The sequence below is a fragment of the Dysidea avara genome, chromosome 9, assembly GCF_963678975.1.
Source record: "Dysidea avara chromosome 9, odDysAvar1.4, whole genome shotgun sequence".
Lineage (NCBI taxonomy): Eukaryota > Metazoa > Porifera > Demospongiae > Dictyoceratida > Dysideidae > Dysidea > Dysidea avara.
This window is the reverse complement of record NC_089280.1, coordinates 221,193-239,069: the sequence shown is the minus strand read 5'-3', so window position 1 is coordinate 239,069 and position 17,877 is coordinate 221,193. Positions and strand designations below refer to the sequence as shown.

The 17,877-nt window shown below is 36.4% G+C and overlaps 1 protein-coding gene across 1 annotated transcript in view; it reads right to left on the bottom strand.

Annotated features, from left to right (window-relative positions):
* LOC136265767 (kelch domain-containing protein 8A-like) overlaps positions 1-17,877 on the bottom strand; it is a 40,091-nt gene that overhangs the window by 19,344 nt on the left and 2,870 nt on the right. The window contains exon 2 of the mRNA XM_066060686.1: positions 571-795. Coding sequence (XP_065916758.1) covers positions 571-795 — 225 coding nt within the window. The remainder of the gene's footprint in view (positions 1-570; positions 796-17,877) is intronic.

Sequence of the window (17,877 nt, the reverse complement as noted above, 5' to 3'; positions counted from 1 at the left end):
GTGATGAGCAGCTGGTTTCTTGCAGTCAATGTAGTTATGACGAATTCTTGTGCAAACGTGATGAATTCTAATGCGAAAGTGATGAAATAAATTGTAAAACCGATGAATTCAATTGCAAATGGGATAAATTCTACTATAATGGTGACGAACTCTACTGCAAACAGGACAAAGTCAATTGCAAAGGTGATGAAGTCAATTGCAAAAACCTGTAATAGATTAGTGGGATACTTAAGATGTAACTCTTGGCACACCGCTCTGCTTTAACTAAACAAGGTTACATCACTGGATCTGACTTGGTCAGTGGGTCATCCAGCTCATCAATATACTGACCCAGTTTCAACCCTGTTATAGTAGTAGACTGGAAATACATGTCATATACTATGAAGTATTTTATGATTTGTGTATTACAGTACATGTAGTAAAGGGGGCCAGGTGGGGCCAGGTACCAGTTCTATTGTTATTGTTATAAGAACAATGGTATAGCAGTAGCTTCATGTAATGGTTTATACTATGTTTTTAAAAAAAACAACAACAAAGCATTCCTTATATCATTAACCTGTGTCTACTGACCTTCAAACGTTGATTCTCTGCCCTCAGTTGTGCATTCTCCTCTTTGTAGCCATTATTCTGTGAGTTAAGGCCGTTGTTGTCTACTCTGAGGCCATTATTCTCCACCTTGAGGCCATCAACCTCCACCTTGAGACCATTAATTTCAGTCTTGAGAACACCAACTTCTCCCCTCAGCTCCTCATTACTTATTGTCATCTCCTCCAGTTGGGTGGTCAGTGAAGTCACCTGTACAGTAACAATGTTGATAGTACACATCACAAAAGATGTAATGTCTTAAAATTTCATAGTTGTGCTTAATCATACAGTACGGTGTATATTAGGGATCATACCATACTTGACCATACTGTTACACTGGCACCATCTTTACATTTCTTCACCTTGTGATTTCTACTAGTCTAATACATTTACAGGTCATGGTTCATGCACTCACTTTACACGTAGTAACTATATTATGGTTTGTGCTGAACTATGGCTCGTGCTAACTATGGTGTCGAAGCTTGTTAGATATGATGTTGGATCTTCTGTTTGTCAAAGTTATCCTATACTGCCAGATACACCAAATCACCCACCTTCATTGTTTAATTTTCCACAATGTGAATTTGGGAAGTAGCAAGTTGTCAAGCGTTCTTGTCAGTTGCAATGATTTTCTAACTGGGAATGGCTGCATTATTATGAAGATGATGACATGCCACTTTTGTGTTACAGCATTAGTGAAAAGGACAGTTAAGTGAAATAAGGGAGAAGTTGCCTTTGTATCTAAGGGATATTGTAACTGGAAGATGCTATCGTAGCTTTCAGGAAACATGAAGGATCACACTGCCATAAGAGTGCCGTTGAAGCAATAGTAACACTGCCACCATAGTGTAAAGAAATTGGAGAGCAATTTATCCAAGCAAGTTGCTTTTGACAAACAAGACAATCGACAATGCTTACTAAAGGTGATTTCAAATTTAAGATTTTTAGCAAGAGATAAGGTTTAGCTTTTAGAGGGGATGGGGATAGACCAATTCAAATTAATTTTTATGCAATTCTTAAAGTTACATCAGATGAAGATCCTAGAATTGGATTGAAAAAAGTACTGATAAATATGTAGCACATGATATGCAAGACGAAATGATTAACACTGTGGCTATTCAGTCCTCACAGAATTAGGAAAGACTTATTGTCATCCAATTTCTTCACCATTATGTGTGATGAATGTACTGATTCTTCAAACAGAGAGCAATTATCAGTATGCAGAAGGTGGATCAACTCTGATTGGAACCACAGGAAGATTTTATTGGGCTTTATAAAATGAATAATGTACATGCCAATGATATTGTGAAAGCCATAAAAGAAACATAAGAACATACGAAATTTTCACTTTCCAACTGCCGTGGGCAATGTTACGATGGTGCCAGCACAATGAGTGGACCCAAAAAGGAGTGGAAAAAGTGATCAGTGATGAACAACCAAATGCCGTATATACCCATTGTTATATTGTTATGGCCATGCACTTAATTTATCTGTTGGAGAACCATAAAGCATTGTAAAATATTGAAAGATGTGCTGGATATTGCTTTTGAAGTCTCAAAGCTGATTAAATACTCCCTGAAAAGGGACATGCAATTTGACAATTTGAAGCAAAACTTGGCACCTGATACACCAGGAGTTTGTGTCCTATGTCCAACTAGTTGGACTGTTCGTGTCAATTCACTGAAGTCTGTTATAGACAACTACAAGACACTGCAAGAACTTTGGGAGAGTTCTCAAGATGAAATGTCTGACACATCTATAAAAGCTAGAATAATTGGAGTTGAAGCACAGTTTAAAACAAATACATTTTTTTGGTATCCACTTGGGTTATTTAAATTTAAAACACACTGACAGTCTTAGTCAGACGTTACAGTCCCCAAATCAGAGGGACAGCATGTTTCGTCTATGACTGTTAACACATTACAAACACTTAGGGGTGAAGCCAACTACAAGTTATTTGGCAAAAAGTCAGTCTTCTTTGGACATCCTTTGATATTGAAGATCCTAAGTTACCACGAAAAAGACGAGCTCCAGCTAGATTAGAAGGAACTGCTGAAGGAACTACCTTTAATGATTGTGAGTCATACTTTCATGCTATTTACTATGAAGTCCTTGATCTAATCATCTATTGTGTCAAACAGAGGTTTAATCAACCAGGCTTTGCAATTTACGTTCTAGTTAAAGCACCGCTGTGCGTGTGTACAGAAAATACAGTATGAGGGTGTGTGTTGAGAGGCTAAAACAGTATGAGGCGAAGCCGAGTGCTGTATTTGCCTCGTGACACCCCCTGAGCACTGCAGTTTTTGTACACACAAGCAAGACGGTGCTTTAAGTGTTATATTGTACTTCCTGGTTTTGTACACACAAGCAAGATGGTGCTTTAAGTGTTATATTGTACTTCCTGGTTGTGTGGCTCAGAGTGATTTTCTCTAGTACTCAAACCACTGTAATTTTCGGTGATCAGGATATCAGTAAGTGTTCATATAATCTATTTCTAGTCGTAGAACAAACTAATAGGATTAGTTTGGCTAGTTGTAGCAATTTACAATGTCACGCACATGATCAATCGTGCTGTTTTAGTGGAATCGTGTTTAAAAAGCTTCATGATCAGATGATCTGTAAGTGCTTATACAACTATTCCTAGCCGTAGAGCGAACTCGTAGAATTAGTTTGGCTGGTTTTAGTGATTTACAGTGTGTTGTTTATGTAGCATTCCTTAAATAAATTCTCCACATAACTGTACTGTATTTGCCCAAGTGTGCTGTAATTGCCCACTTAAGCACATAGCTGTACTGTATGACTCATACAGTACAGTTATGCAGCTGATTAGTACTGTATGGACAATATGATACGCAGCATCGCTTTGATCCTCCCACGCAAAGTACAATATGTTAGGGTTAAAGCACCGCCGCGCGTGTGTACGGAAAATACAGTATGAGGGTGTGTGTCAAGAGGCTAATACAGCTTTGCCTCGAGACACCCCTCGAGTACTGTATATTTTGTACACACAAGCAAGGCGGTGCTTTAAGTGTTATATTGTACTTCCTGGTCGCGTCTGGCTCGGAGCGATTTTCTCTCGATTTTCGGTGATAAGGATATCATTAAGTGTTCATATAATCTATTTCTAGTTGTAGAACAAACTAATAGGATTAGTTTGGCTAGTTTTAGCGATATACAATGTCATGCACGTGATCAATCGTGCTGTCTTAGTGGAGTAGTGTTTAAAAGTTCCGTGATCAGACGATCAGTAAGTGTTTATACTATCTATTCCTAGCTGTAGAACAAACTCATAGGATTAGTTTGGCTGGTTTTAGTGATTCACAGCGTGTTGTTTACGTAACATTCCACAAATAAATTCTCCACATAACTGTACTGTATTTGCCCAATTAGCTGCATAACTGTACTTTATGACTCATACAGTACAGTTATGTAGTTGATTAGTACTGTATGGAGAATACGATACGCGGTTTGAAACAGCGTCTGGTGATCCGGAGCACGTGAACATGTAAAATGTGAAGTGTTCTGCTCGATACAACACTACAGGTAGGCCAGCCTTTATTGAAGGCACGACCAATATTCGCGCTTTGACATACAAGGATCACGTGGCAACCGATATGCACAAGCGAGCAATGCAGTGGCATATTGGAGGCCAAGAAAGCAGCCAGTAGCTTGATGGAATATGCACCAATTGTAAGGGCAATGGCTCAAGCCAACCTTAGCGAGGTTGCCAGGTTGAAGATTAAAAGAAAAATGGATATTGCTTACACAATCACTAAAGAAAATCTTCGCTATTAAAGATGGGAGTTATCTGTGAGTTTGAATTAGGTATGACTGTTTATGACCATTTCACTTACTGTAATTATCAGTGTAATAATACATTCAATAATTATAACATTTTATTGTGAAATTATTTGTAAGATACAAATTGTCATTGTACAATAACACAAACTGATCAATTCTTGTTTCCTGTCAAAAAAGATTATTAATCATGCATCTGTATAATATGGTAAAATGTTTGTAAGTGATTCACAGATTAAACTTACCCTTTCAAAATGCTTTCAGATGTGATCTCAGACATTGTACTTTTAAAAATTTCCTGTGGGGTGCATGCCCCCAGACCCCCCTACAATTAGCATACTTTACATGCTGAAGTACATTTTGAATGTGACTGGACAACCACAAGTAATGACAGGTCATTGGTGACTTTGTCCAGACATTTTGACAGTGGAATATTTTGACACTATTTTGAGCACTGGTTTACAGTATGTAGGTAAATAAACAGCAGCAAGCACAACCACACAGCAATTATCAGCCTAAGGGCACATTTTGTGTATGTAGTGTTTGTTATCTCAATCAGGTTGTATGGGATGTATTTACTGCAGTGGTTATATAATTTCCGTCTCAAAGTAAAATAATGCATGGTGATGACAAAACAACAAATTAAAAATAAAATGAAACAAACAAAACCACAATTGTTCTATTCAACAAGAATACGGCTTTCCACTAAACGCAGCTCAGTGGAGACAGCAGGGAGCTATGTTAACTGTAGCTTTCTGCTCCCATGAATAGCCAGTACAACAGAACGTAACAGTGAAGATGGCAAAGCACAGCACATCCAAGAAAGTGACTGGTTGTAAGAGGTATCGTGCTTCTGTGACAAAGTGATTTCACTCCTGGCTCTGAAAGGCTTCAGGTTGAGAGCTATACATCTTCACACACAAAATTATCAGCTGAAAACTGTGCCAGTGTTCTCCACACAATGGCTTGCCAGGCCCAATGCAAAACTACTGGTAGCTGAGAATGATGTGTAACACAATACTGTACAACATACAGGAGATGCAGTTTATACTATAGAACTATATGCAACAATGTATTATTGACACTGAACACTGGAAATGGAAATAATTCAGCTAGCAAGCTAGGTAAAGGATGAACAGAAGTGTACAAAATGATACAACAAACAATCATGTTAACATACTCTTAATCTTGTTCATCATGCTGAGTGTGTCCACTGGCACCTGGCATGGCAATTTGGAGCACTGTGCCACCTGAAAACAGCTTAGAAACATACTTGTAATCTTGTTGTTTATGTGTAAGGTGGCCTCTGGCTCTCCTGCAATCACTCCCTCCTGTTTGCTAATCTACTCCTTCATGCAATCTGAAATTAAAGCATTGGTGTGGTACTAGGCGTTATATAGAATTACACATACATTAAGTCATCAGCATGAACAGGCGCAATAATTATACAGTTGTGCCTTCATTCACAGGCGAATCTATCCCTGATTAGTTCATGTCTCTAGGCCTCGTAGTTTTTGAGAATATTAATTATTAATTTATTATTTAGTTATTCATTATTTATGATGTAATTTTAACCGCATTTTGTATTATTCTTAGTACTTGGTTGTATAATTATGAATTTCTGTCAAAAAACAAGGGTTGTACAAAAGGCTGAGCCTGCAAATGTGCTCCTTACAAAAACAAACAAACAATACAACAGTACAGTGACTATGCACTATTACAAAAGCAATACAAAATAAAACACATGTAAGCACAAGACAATAGAATCACAAGAAAAAACATCTGATGGCTACACGGAAGGGGTTTGTGTTGGTAATCTGAAGGATATTGGTAGGTACATACCTCTCAACTGTCACGCCTCTGGCATGACTCACGATTTGAGGTGCAATCTCACGCTCTCATGCCCAAGGTATTGAATCTCACGCCTACAAGCAATGTAGCTAAACTTCCACAAAAACGTTTAGTATTTATAATTAGAATAAAAAAAATACATCAGTGTGTTCAACTAATTATATTGTGTGGCATAGCAGATGGTGGCAGAATGTATGTGCAGAGATACAATTAATCGTAACTATGTCTGCATAAACAGGTGGATAGATAGAAGCCATAGGTGCACAACTACACATTATCAGCCTAAGGGCACATTTTATGTATACTGTGCTTGTTCTCTCCATCAAGTTGCACAGGATGGATGGCAGAACTTTGTTGATCTCACTCCTGACAAAGGCTACAGGTTGAGAGCTCTGTAAGTAGATCATTCCAGAGAAATGATGAATTGATGAAAAATGAATAAGAATTGATTATTGATACAGAGGTGTCTAGTGCAAATGGGTTGATGGATGTCTGTTTTCTCTAGAAAACTATTTGGAAAAGGGAATTGCTGAGTGATGATTTATGATGTTATGTTTTTTTTCCCGCGGTATCCAGCACCCCTTGCCACCACCCATAGCACTAGATGTGGAAGTGCTAGCCAAATGAAAATGTTATATAGTTGGCAGGTAGTGAAATAATCTTGTCTCTGATGTAAAATTGGCCAGTTCAGTTGATTAATAAATAGTCTGATGATTTGGACCAGCGCTTGTGAGCAGAACTCCATTGGCTTCCACAAACCCATCTGGCAGCTCTACGTTGGATACCTTCCAGCTTCTTGATATCACCAGGTGAATGTAAGTACCATACTGGAGTAGCATATTCCAGTATGGGATGTACAACACATTTATATACTACATCTTTGACAGAAGAGGGGCATGTGTAAAGTGAATGCCTCAAAACATTCAGGGATCTGGTTGCCTTAGCAGTAATATGCTTGATGTGATCCGACCATTTAAGGTGAGAGTTTATAAGTACTGAACAACAGATTTGGTGGCCAACAGATGGTTATTCAGGAAGTAGTGTACAGGAGAGGTGAGCGTTTGTAAGAAATGCAAATTGTTTCACACTTGGATGGGCTCAGGTTTAGTTGCCATTTATGAAACTATTCTAGGACATTAGATAAGTCAATCTGAAGCAAATTTTGGTCAGAGGAGGATGTAATTTCTCTATAGAGGGCTATGTCATCTTCAAACATTAATACTGAACTGTGGGATATTGAGCAGTGGATGTCATCAATATATAGCAAGAATAATAGAGGACCAAGCACAGATCCCTGGGGTACCCCAGATGCCACAGGTATATAATCAGAAAAAGAACCATTAATAGCAACACATTGAGATCTCATAGTTAAAAAGTACTTGAACCATCATAACAGATCACCTTTGATTCCTAAACATTCAAGTTTCAACAAAAAAACGGGAGTGAGGTACAGAGTCAAAAGCATTTGCAAGATCCAGAAAAATACAATGTACTGAGTGGCGTAATTCTAAACAAGCTGCCCAATCATGGACTGCAGTCAACAAAAGGTTGATGGTGGAATGGTAATGACAAAAACCATGTTGATGATTACTGATAAGATTGTGGAATTCCAGAGCTTTGACAGTTTTGTGATGTAGCTATAATTCTTTCCATGACTTTGATCACAGTAAATGTCAAACTAATAGGGCGATAGTTTTTTTTTATGGTTGATGGCTGTTAACCTTTTTATAGACTGGTGCGATGTTAGCTGTTACCCAATCTCTAGGTAAAGACCCAGTAGAGATAGAAAGTTTAAATAACTTAATAAGGAATGCAGCAAGAAAATCTGCACCAACTTTTAATAAATAAGCAGGAATAAAATCAGGACCACATGTTTTGTCTTTTTGCAGACTTACCAGTTCCTTATGGACTGCATCAACAGAAAAATCAATTGAGCTAATCAGATCAGGCTAAATATTGACGTAAATCAGACAGAGAACTTTGGCCTTCAATAGTAAATACTGAGTGAAAGAATTGATTAAAAATTGTAGCCTTTTTGCTGTCATCTAAAATAAAGGAATTGTCATGTTTGAGAGAAGGGATAGGATGTCGGTGATCCTTAATGAAGTTGAGAAAATTCCAAAATTCCTTAGAATTCATACCTTGGATAGGTTAGTTACATGAGCTGCTGTATCCTTTCTTGTTTGAGAGTGAACCAGGTTGCTAATAGCTTTGTACTTGAATTTCAACAAATCAGTTCCATAGCATTTCATTTGCTGATAAATACGACGTTTAGCTTGTATCAAATGCAAGCCATGCTTTAAACTCACTGTACATTGAATCATTTGACTTTTATTTTTATTTTAGCTCAAATATTCAGCATAGTTGTTCTTCCGTATATACAAGAGTATAAAAACAAACACACAACTACAATAAACACACAAGTACAGAAGCAATAAGTACAACACAAACACACAGATACAGGAACTATTTGTACACTACACAAATACACCACACAAAAATATTACACATCATTACACAACATAAAATTATACACTGAAGTAGGAAAAGTGGAGGACAGAGCAACTTATCAGGCAGGTATTCCACCAGAGTGCAGCAAATGTTTTAACAGTTTTTTAGTAAAGGACAATCTACAGAAAGTTGGCTGAATAAATCTTTGTGAGGATCTAGTATAATTCTTATGATTAGTTCCAAATACTACTGGAGGATCCAGCACAGTACCATCACCCATATAGATCTTGTGTAAAGCACACAAGCAGCGGTACTTAATTAAAGATGAAACTGTCAGCCAGTTAAAGCTGGTATAATGTTCTGACTTGTGGTCAAATTTCTGCAATGAAACAGTGATACTCACACCCCAATTATGTAAGCATTGTAAGTGATGAATGTTCAGCTGGTACAACAAAGGACCCCAAACCGGAAAAGAATAAATCAAGCAAGATAACACAAGGGAATCCACTTACATCTTGATGACTTCAGTTGGTAAAGTTTTTCTGTGGGTGTTATTCCAGAATAAATAAAAAGACATCTTCTTAGCTACATAAGTTGACCAATCCAGTTTATTATCAAATGTTATTCTCAGATACTTCTGAGAGGTGACTGTAGATTAGAGAACACCATTGATCTGAACTTCACGTGGCAAAGTATTTGAAGTTGAAACCACAGATTTCTGAGTGTTGAATCACATGTTACTCTGCGTAATCCATGAAAGAAGCAAGACAAATTCTGAGACAGACACTCATTCACTATGTCAAGGGACGGGCCAGTACAGATTAATGCAGTATCATCTGAAAATTGCAGCAACCTAGCATGGATAGCTTGAGATGGCATTTCATTGACACACAGCAAAAACAGCAGGGAACCTGGGAACTGCCCTGAGGAACACCACTTCTCACCGGCCCAACTAGAACATGAGTGAGAATTCTTTACACATTGAAAACGATCCGATAAAAACTCACAAATTAATGTTCCATAGAGTCCAAAGTTATTCAAGTTTTGTAGTAATATATGATGGGGTCAAGAGAGTCAAAGGCCTCACAAATGTCCAAAAAGGCCACACAAGTACATAACTTTCTATCTAGAGCAGTAACCACATAATAGCAGTACTAATGCATTCCAAGTGAGTTTTTCAGATAAAATTATTTCAAAGCTGTTTTTTGAAGTGCAAAAATATCCAAAGCCATATGATTTCTTATCAATCTCTACTTATCAAATGGTACTACCGTTTAAGTAGGGATTGTGGTGAAACATTCACACGCTGCCCAAAATTTCACTTTCTAATATCATCCTACAGACATTTTACACAACAAAAATCACCTTTATGAAATAGTACTAGTTCATATACCACATACTACAGCATTAAAACAAAGTTGGCCGGATATACAATTTTAAAAAGTCGCTTAAACTCGAATTTTAGTCTCACTGACTGCCTCACTGACCACAGTTGCAAGGCATCAGACCAAACAAAATAGCACATTTTATACCACAATAACAAACTCACCAGTGGGATGTGCCTTTTGGGGTTTCGATTAGTGTAGGCTCTCTGCGCCTTGTCTTTTATTTTATCCTCAATCAGGCTGTTAGACTTTAATTTTCCGTATCAATGCTTTTTTTTTCAGTGGCATATTTAGACACAACAGAATTATTTCAGAGCTAGATTTCAGAAGCGCTTCAGTCTTGGCACTACTGTAAGAGGTACACTTGCTAGATATCTGCAACTTCACCATTGGGATCCGGTTCATGATAGGTTTGCAACCATGGCCACCAAATAAAGATCTGTAGATGGATTAAAAGTGAAAAAGTACTGAGACCTAACCTCTTAACAGTCTAGCTATTTACTTAACAATACACCAGATCACTCGCTCCTTATTGGTCTAGCTAGCTAGCTGCACACCCCTTGGCTGACATCTAATACAACAGTCAATCTAGTACAACAGTCATGTATGATAGAACAGTTATGTTGTTCTGGTAGTCATAGCTATTTTTATAAGAAAAAGAAGCAAGCACAATATAAAATTAGTATAATATTACATTAATCATTGTTCTATAGGAGACAGGTATCACTCAGCAACAGCAAGGCCAATGGCTGTAGGCACACATTGACACTTGGATCTAGAAAGCAATCCTCTGATACACATAGCTGAAGAGTGCAGCAAGGAGGACCCCAAACTACAGCGAAGCCTGCCCATAACCACAGAATATGGGAAACTCCACTTCTCACTGAGCAAATGGGCAAGATGTTTATATGTAAGTGATGGTATCTGCTTTTTCCATACCCACAGGTGTGGAAAATACACTAATACAAGTTACATTGTAGCTAGCTGTGCAACAACAACAAAAATAGTATTTTAAAAATTGTTAATTTAAAAAGGAAGTAGGGATCTATGCAATAAACAGTAGTGAAACAAGAGATGAATGATGGTGTTACAGCATAGCTCAGTGGGAAAGTCCCTACTTTGGCACATTAGCTATTTAGTAGGGACTTTGCCACTGAGCTATGCTGTAATACCATCATTAATCTCTTGTTTCACAACTTTTTATTGCATAGATCCCTACTTCCTTTTTAAATTAACAATTTTTAAAATACTAGGTAAGTACTACTGTACTTAATGATATATTAATATTACTTATAAAGTACCTAAAATCCTTATTTATAGCTAATAACCTGCTACACTGTTTAATACTGTGACTGCTTTATTAGAGTGATTGATTGCTCTATTAGAGTATCTCGATCTGTATGTCTTGTGCCTTGCAAATCATATTTTTAACCGCTAGAGTGCACTTGACCGGTTTCTGGAAATCTTAGAAAACCTTCTATGGCTGCCCTTGACACAATTAAGGCAATGAATTTGGCTAATGCGTCAAGGAGATGAATTGCTCTGGAACAAATAAACACACAACCTCATACACATCACTGCACTTGTCTGAATGAATGGGAAGCAGTACAATTGCTAGGCTGAGTCCATAGCTATCTGTATACCACATGCTCATTTGCCAATAAATTAAGCTAACCAAGACTATCATAACACTGTACGACTCAAAAATGAATATTAGATACTTCAGCTACACCTGTATAAATGATGTGTGGTACAATGGTATACACTTCGCATGAGAAACACACTGCTAAATGAATGAACTAGCTAACAATGAATCAACTAACCATCAAGGCAGCAGTTAATGAGTAAAATTGTGTCTTGTATATGGCGCTCACCAATAGCTAATATTAGCTTTGCCTTCCATGTTACAAATGAACTCCTTTGATCTGTTGTTTGTTTTTCTGTGTTGTTATTTTTTGTGTATAGTTTGTTGTAATATTGTCTTGGTTTTGTATTCTTTAGTTACTGTTTAGATGTTATAATGTTCTGTATACACTCCAGTATGGAAAAATGGCCTTTGACCAAGTACCTGGAGTTTAAACAAATCAATTACAATGTGCACACACCCCATACTACAAATCAGTTAGAATACATCCATTCAGTTTGCATCTGATTTGTAAGCAACTCCACCCTTGGGCCTGCGGCCTTTGGGTGTCATCTTTACAAATCAGATACAAACCTCATGGGTGTGTTACAACTATAACTTTTTGGTACTCCTTGTGTAAACCTGAATGCAAATAAATGTCTGTCTCAATTATATATCAGAGGATTTCCTGTAAAAATAACCTGGTCTTAAATAGAGGCCTAAGCTATTAATGGAGTCTACTGTTAGTGACTTTTAGTATTTTTCCTTTAATGCTGTTGTTTTTGTTTTTCAAACTTGTTAACATTAAATTCACAGCTATCTGAAGGATGAAGGTGGTACAAGTGAGTCCATGTGAGTCCATGTGAGTCCATGTGAGTTCGCATACAAGCAGATATGTATTATACAAATGTTTTCAATTATTTTATGCCTTTACTACACTTGATTACACAGTCAACACATTGTTCTAAGCTTTCTGTTACAATTATGGTGTATGGCGTTCTACAATGACTCCAATTTGACTAAATGCCAGGCATCACTTGCAAATAATTGTGGTCTCAAATTATGGCCTTCTTTGTTTACAGGCCAGGTCAAAATTGCTGTTAAGGAAATAGAAGTATGGGCTTTATATGTTACACATTTTAGTATCACCTAGCATGAATAAGTGTTATAGGATAAATATGGGCTATACTAGTATGACAAGCTAAAAAATGTGTATAGATCATGTACAATAGTGTTTCTCCCAACTTCATCACAGTAGTGTTGTGTGATATAGTGCATTTTGTGTATCATCATCAATAAAATGTTCGATATGATACTGTACCACGATACTATAATGAAGTGGTCATGGCTAGTTATGACTGGCATATTCGGTAATAGTTGTAACAATATCCAATTTATCTGTACCTTAAAGAGCTGACACTGATTCTACATTCACTGTGTATACGAATTTCTTTATTCAGTGAATGCTGATAAACTACACTGAGTATTATACTGATGTGACAAATAGCTAGTGTGTTCTGATATGATATTTAGTAAGGAAAACAGAGTTGCTGTTAAAAGTACATCTCTACCTGGATACCTGCCTCTATTACACGACCCAGACAATTAGCCTACCACAAACATTTTAAGGTGGCAGTTACCTCACAATTTCTGGTTTGAAGGATATTTTTAAAATTCAGTTATAAACAGATTTGGAGAACTACGCTAAAGTGAAGACAACCAGACTGTAGACCAGCTCTTCCTCTATCTGCATGCTGGTCTGTATGGCCATTGGAGATTGAACAGCGGTGCTAGAGAACCAATTGTACAAGCATGCAAAAATCTTTTCGGCGTCAGTTTATGCAAAGCTCGTTGCACATTATGGCAAGGTAAATCGTGGAATCTATTCTTTAGCAGCATAAGCAGGGCGTGTTCAACAAAGCTTTAGACTATGCCAGGCTGAAACATGGCTATGGCACTATGAAGCCCTTTTGGCCATCGCAAAATGGTCTAAAACCAGCTGTAACTTCGACAGGCGGAACAAAAACCTTTTTTTCTTGACATGTGGCCCTGCTACAAATACCAGTCGCTTATTTTACACAAATACAGAGGTCTCCCTAACTAGTATACTGGAAAAACTGACGCTGAAAGTTGTACTAACACTCTAACATACCATGCTAAAACCACAAATGACGTATGCCGCCAAAGTTTTGCGCAAAGCACCTGAATCTCAGTGAACAAAGGTTCTGAACTACTCTACTTACTTTAGTGGATGTCTTCTTTAATAATATTCACAAAACAGTAACGAATTTCATCGTATTACAAGGCAATGGGCCTTAACATGCACAACAGCCATTTTAATTATCGCATAAACACTAATCACATGATGCAATAAATAAATATTTGTGGCACGACATATGGCTTCATTTGCAATGGCTTCAAAACCACGACTTCCAGGTAACTACCACCTTAATGCATGCTCTCACAAAGGCTTGTCCGGATTACTCCACATTTTGATGAGTTGTCAAGATGGCTAGTACCATATAGTAAAAAACTTCGGCGGTAAAAACTTTGACGAATTTGGTGAATATCGTTCAATTCGCCAAAACTTTTTTCGCCAATTATTTTAGATTATTACACGAGCACATTGAGTAACTAGAACTTGTGCCAGCTTGTACCACCATGCAATAAAGATCAAGCTGACTTTGGAGATCTTCCTAGGAATTTGTCCCACTGTTCAGTATAAGCACTCCTTGGCCGAGATTGAATTTCCGACCAGCTTCCCGTTCGCACATCAGCTAGTTCATCGTCTCGCGATGGATTTGGCCAAATACTTTGATATACGTGATACCCTCTGCTACTGGAGTTCACTAGAAAAGTAAATACTGTATGGTTGCTCTCTGCATTGCAGGAGATAGCGAAGCAAGCGCCTTTACTACCACGTCATTAGATCAGTAGCTACAAAAGTACTGCTACAACAACAATGCTAGTTACCTATACACATACTACACTATTTATCTGATGAGTTGACACCTTGTCGTTTAATATCCCGTACAGTAAAAATTTTGGTGGTAGAAACTTTGGCTAATATTATTTCAATCGCCAAAGTTTTTTCCGCCAATTTTTTCAACAGGGGGGTTTCATCACACTTTTTTACCACCAAAGTTTTTTACTTTACGGTATGTATATAGCAGATTGTTTACTGCTTAGTGGTGCAGCTTAAAGTGTAACAGAGAAGACCAGGGTAAGAATATTTTAGCCGTAATAGCAGCACTTATACATGCATATTTGTATGGCTTCTTGTACCATTGATTTATAGCACATGTAAATAGAGAGACTTTCTGTTTGAGTATCTAGATCACTGTTACAATAATAGAGCAATCACTGACTGTTCTACTCGAAAACTTCGGTATATTGATATTTTCTAAGTACAGTATTGTATCATGATGCTTATTTGCTGTATCGATATATTGCCTAGTGTTTTTCTAGTACAGGTATAATGTTCTAGTACAGGTATAATGTTCTAGTACAGGTATAATGTTCTAGTACAGGTATAATGTTCTAGTACAGGTATAATGTTCTAGTACAGGTATAATGTTCTAGTACAGGTATAATGTTCTAGTACAGGTATAATGTTCTAGTACAGGTATAATGTTCTAGTACAGGTATAATGTTCTAGTACAGGTATAATGTTCTAGTACAGGTATAATGTTCTAGTACAGGTATAATGTTCTAGTACAGGTATAATGTTCTAGTACAGGTATAATGTTCTAGTACAGTTGTAATGTTCTAGTACAGGTATAATGTTCTAGTACAGGTATAATGTTCTAGTACAGGTATAATGTTCTAGTACAGGTATAATGTTCTAGTACAGGTATAATGTTCTAGTACAGTTATAATGTTCTAGTACAGGTATAATGTTCTAGTACAGGTATAATGTTCTAGTACAGGTATAATGTTCTAGTACAGGTATAATGTTCTAGTACAGGTATAATGTTCTAGTACAGGTATAATGTTCTAGTACAGGTATAATGTTCTAGTACAGTTGTAATGTTCTAGTACAGGTATAATGTTCTAGTACAAGTATAATGTTCTAGTACAGGTATAATGTTCTAGTACAGGTATAATGTTCTAGTACAGGTATAATGTTCTAGTACAGGTATAATGTTCTAGTACAGGTATAATGTTCTAGTACAGGTATAATGTTCTAGTACAGGTATAATGTTCTAGTACAGGTATAATGTTCTAGTACAGGTATAATGTTCTAGTACAGGTATAATGTTCTAGTACAGGTATAATGTTCTAGTACAGGTATAATGTTCTAGTACAGGTATAATGTTCTAGTACAGGTATAATGTTCTAGTACAGTTGTAATGTTCTAGTACAGGTATAATGTTCTAGTACAGGTATAATGTTCTAGTACAGGTATAATGTTCTAGTACAGGTATAATGTTCTAGTACAGGTATAATGTTCTAGTACAGTTATAATGTTCTAGTACAGGTATAATGTTCTAGTACAGGTATAATGTTCTAGTACAGTTATAATGTTCTAGTACAGGTATAATGTTCTAGTACAGGTATAATGTTCTAGTACAGTTATAATGTTCTAGTACAGGTATAATGTTCTAGTACAGGTATAATGTTCTAGTACAGGTATAATGTTCTAGTACAGTTATAATGTTCTAGTACAGGTATAATGTTCTAGTACAGGTATAATGTTCTAGTACAGTTGTAATGTTCTAGTACAGGTATAATGTTCTAGTACAGGTATAATGTTCTAGTACAGGTATAATGTTCTAGTACAGGTATAATGTTCTAGTACAGGTATAATGTTCTAGTACAGTTATAATGTTCTAGTACAGGTATAATGTTCTAGTACAGGTATAATGTTCTAGTACAGGTATAATGTTCTAGTACAGGTATAATGTTCTAGTACAGGTATAATGTTCTAGTACAGGTATAATGTTCTAGTACAGTTATAATGTTCTAGTACAGGTATAATGTTCTAGTACAGGTATAATGTTCTAGTACAGGTATAATGTTCTAGTACAGGTATAATGTTCTAGTACAGGTATAATGTTCTAGTACAGTTATAATGTTCTAGTACAGGTATAATGTTCTAGTACAGGTATAATGTTCTAGTACAGGTATAATGTTCTAGTACAGGTATAATGTTCTAGTACAGGTATAATGTTCTAGTACAGGTATAATGTTCTAGTACAGGTATAATGTTCTAGTACAGGTATAATGTTCTAGTACAGGTATAATGTTCTAGTACAGGTATAATGTTCTAGTACAGTTGTAATGTTCTAGTACAGGTATAATGTTCTAGTACAGTTATAATGTTCTAGTACAGGTATAATGTTCTAGTACAGGTATAATGTTCTAGTACAGGTATAATGTTCTAGTACAGGTATAATGTTCTAGTACAGTTGTAATGTTCTAGTACAGGTATAATGTTCTAGTACAGGTATAATGTTCTAGTACAGGTATAATGTTCTAGTACAGGTATAATGTTCTAGTACAGGTATAATGTTCTAGTACAGTTATAATGTTCTAGTACAGGTATAATGTTCTAGTACAGGTATAATGTTCTAGTACAGGTATAATGTTCTAGTACAGGTATAATGTTCTAGTACAGGTATAATGTTCTAGTACAGGTATAATGTTCTAGTACAGGTATAATGTTCTAGTACAGGTATAATGTTCTAGTACAGTTGTAATGTTCTAGTACAGGTATAATGTTCTAGTACAAGTATAATGTTCTAGTACAGGTATAATGTTCTAGTACAGGTATAATGTTCTAGTACAGGTATAATGTTCTAGTACAGGTATAATGTTCTAGTACAGGTATAATGTTCTAGTACAGGTATAATGTTCTAGTACAGGTATAATGTTCTAGTACAGGTATAATGTTCTAGTACAGGTATAATGTTCTAGTACAGGTATAATGTTCTAGTACAGGTATAATGTTCTAGTACAGGTATAATGTTCTAGTACAGGTATAATGTTCTAGTACAGTTCTAGTTCTAGTTCAGTTATCAGAAATATTTTAAGTTAGTATTAGTTCTAGTATTCATTGTTTAAAACAATTTTAGTTAGTATTAGTTCTAGTGTTCCTTGTTAGAAACAATAATAGTTTGTATTAGTTCTAGTATCCATGACTGAAACAATTTTAGTTAGTATTAGTTCTAGTGTTCCTTG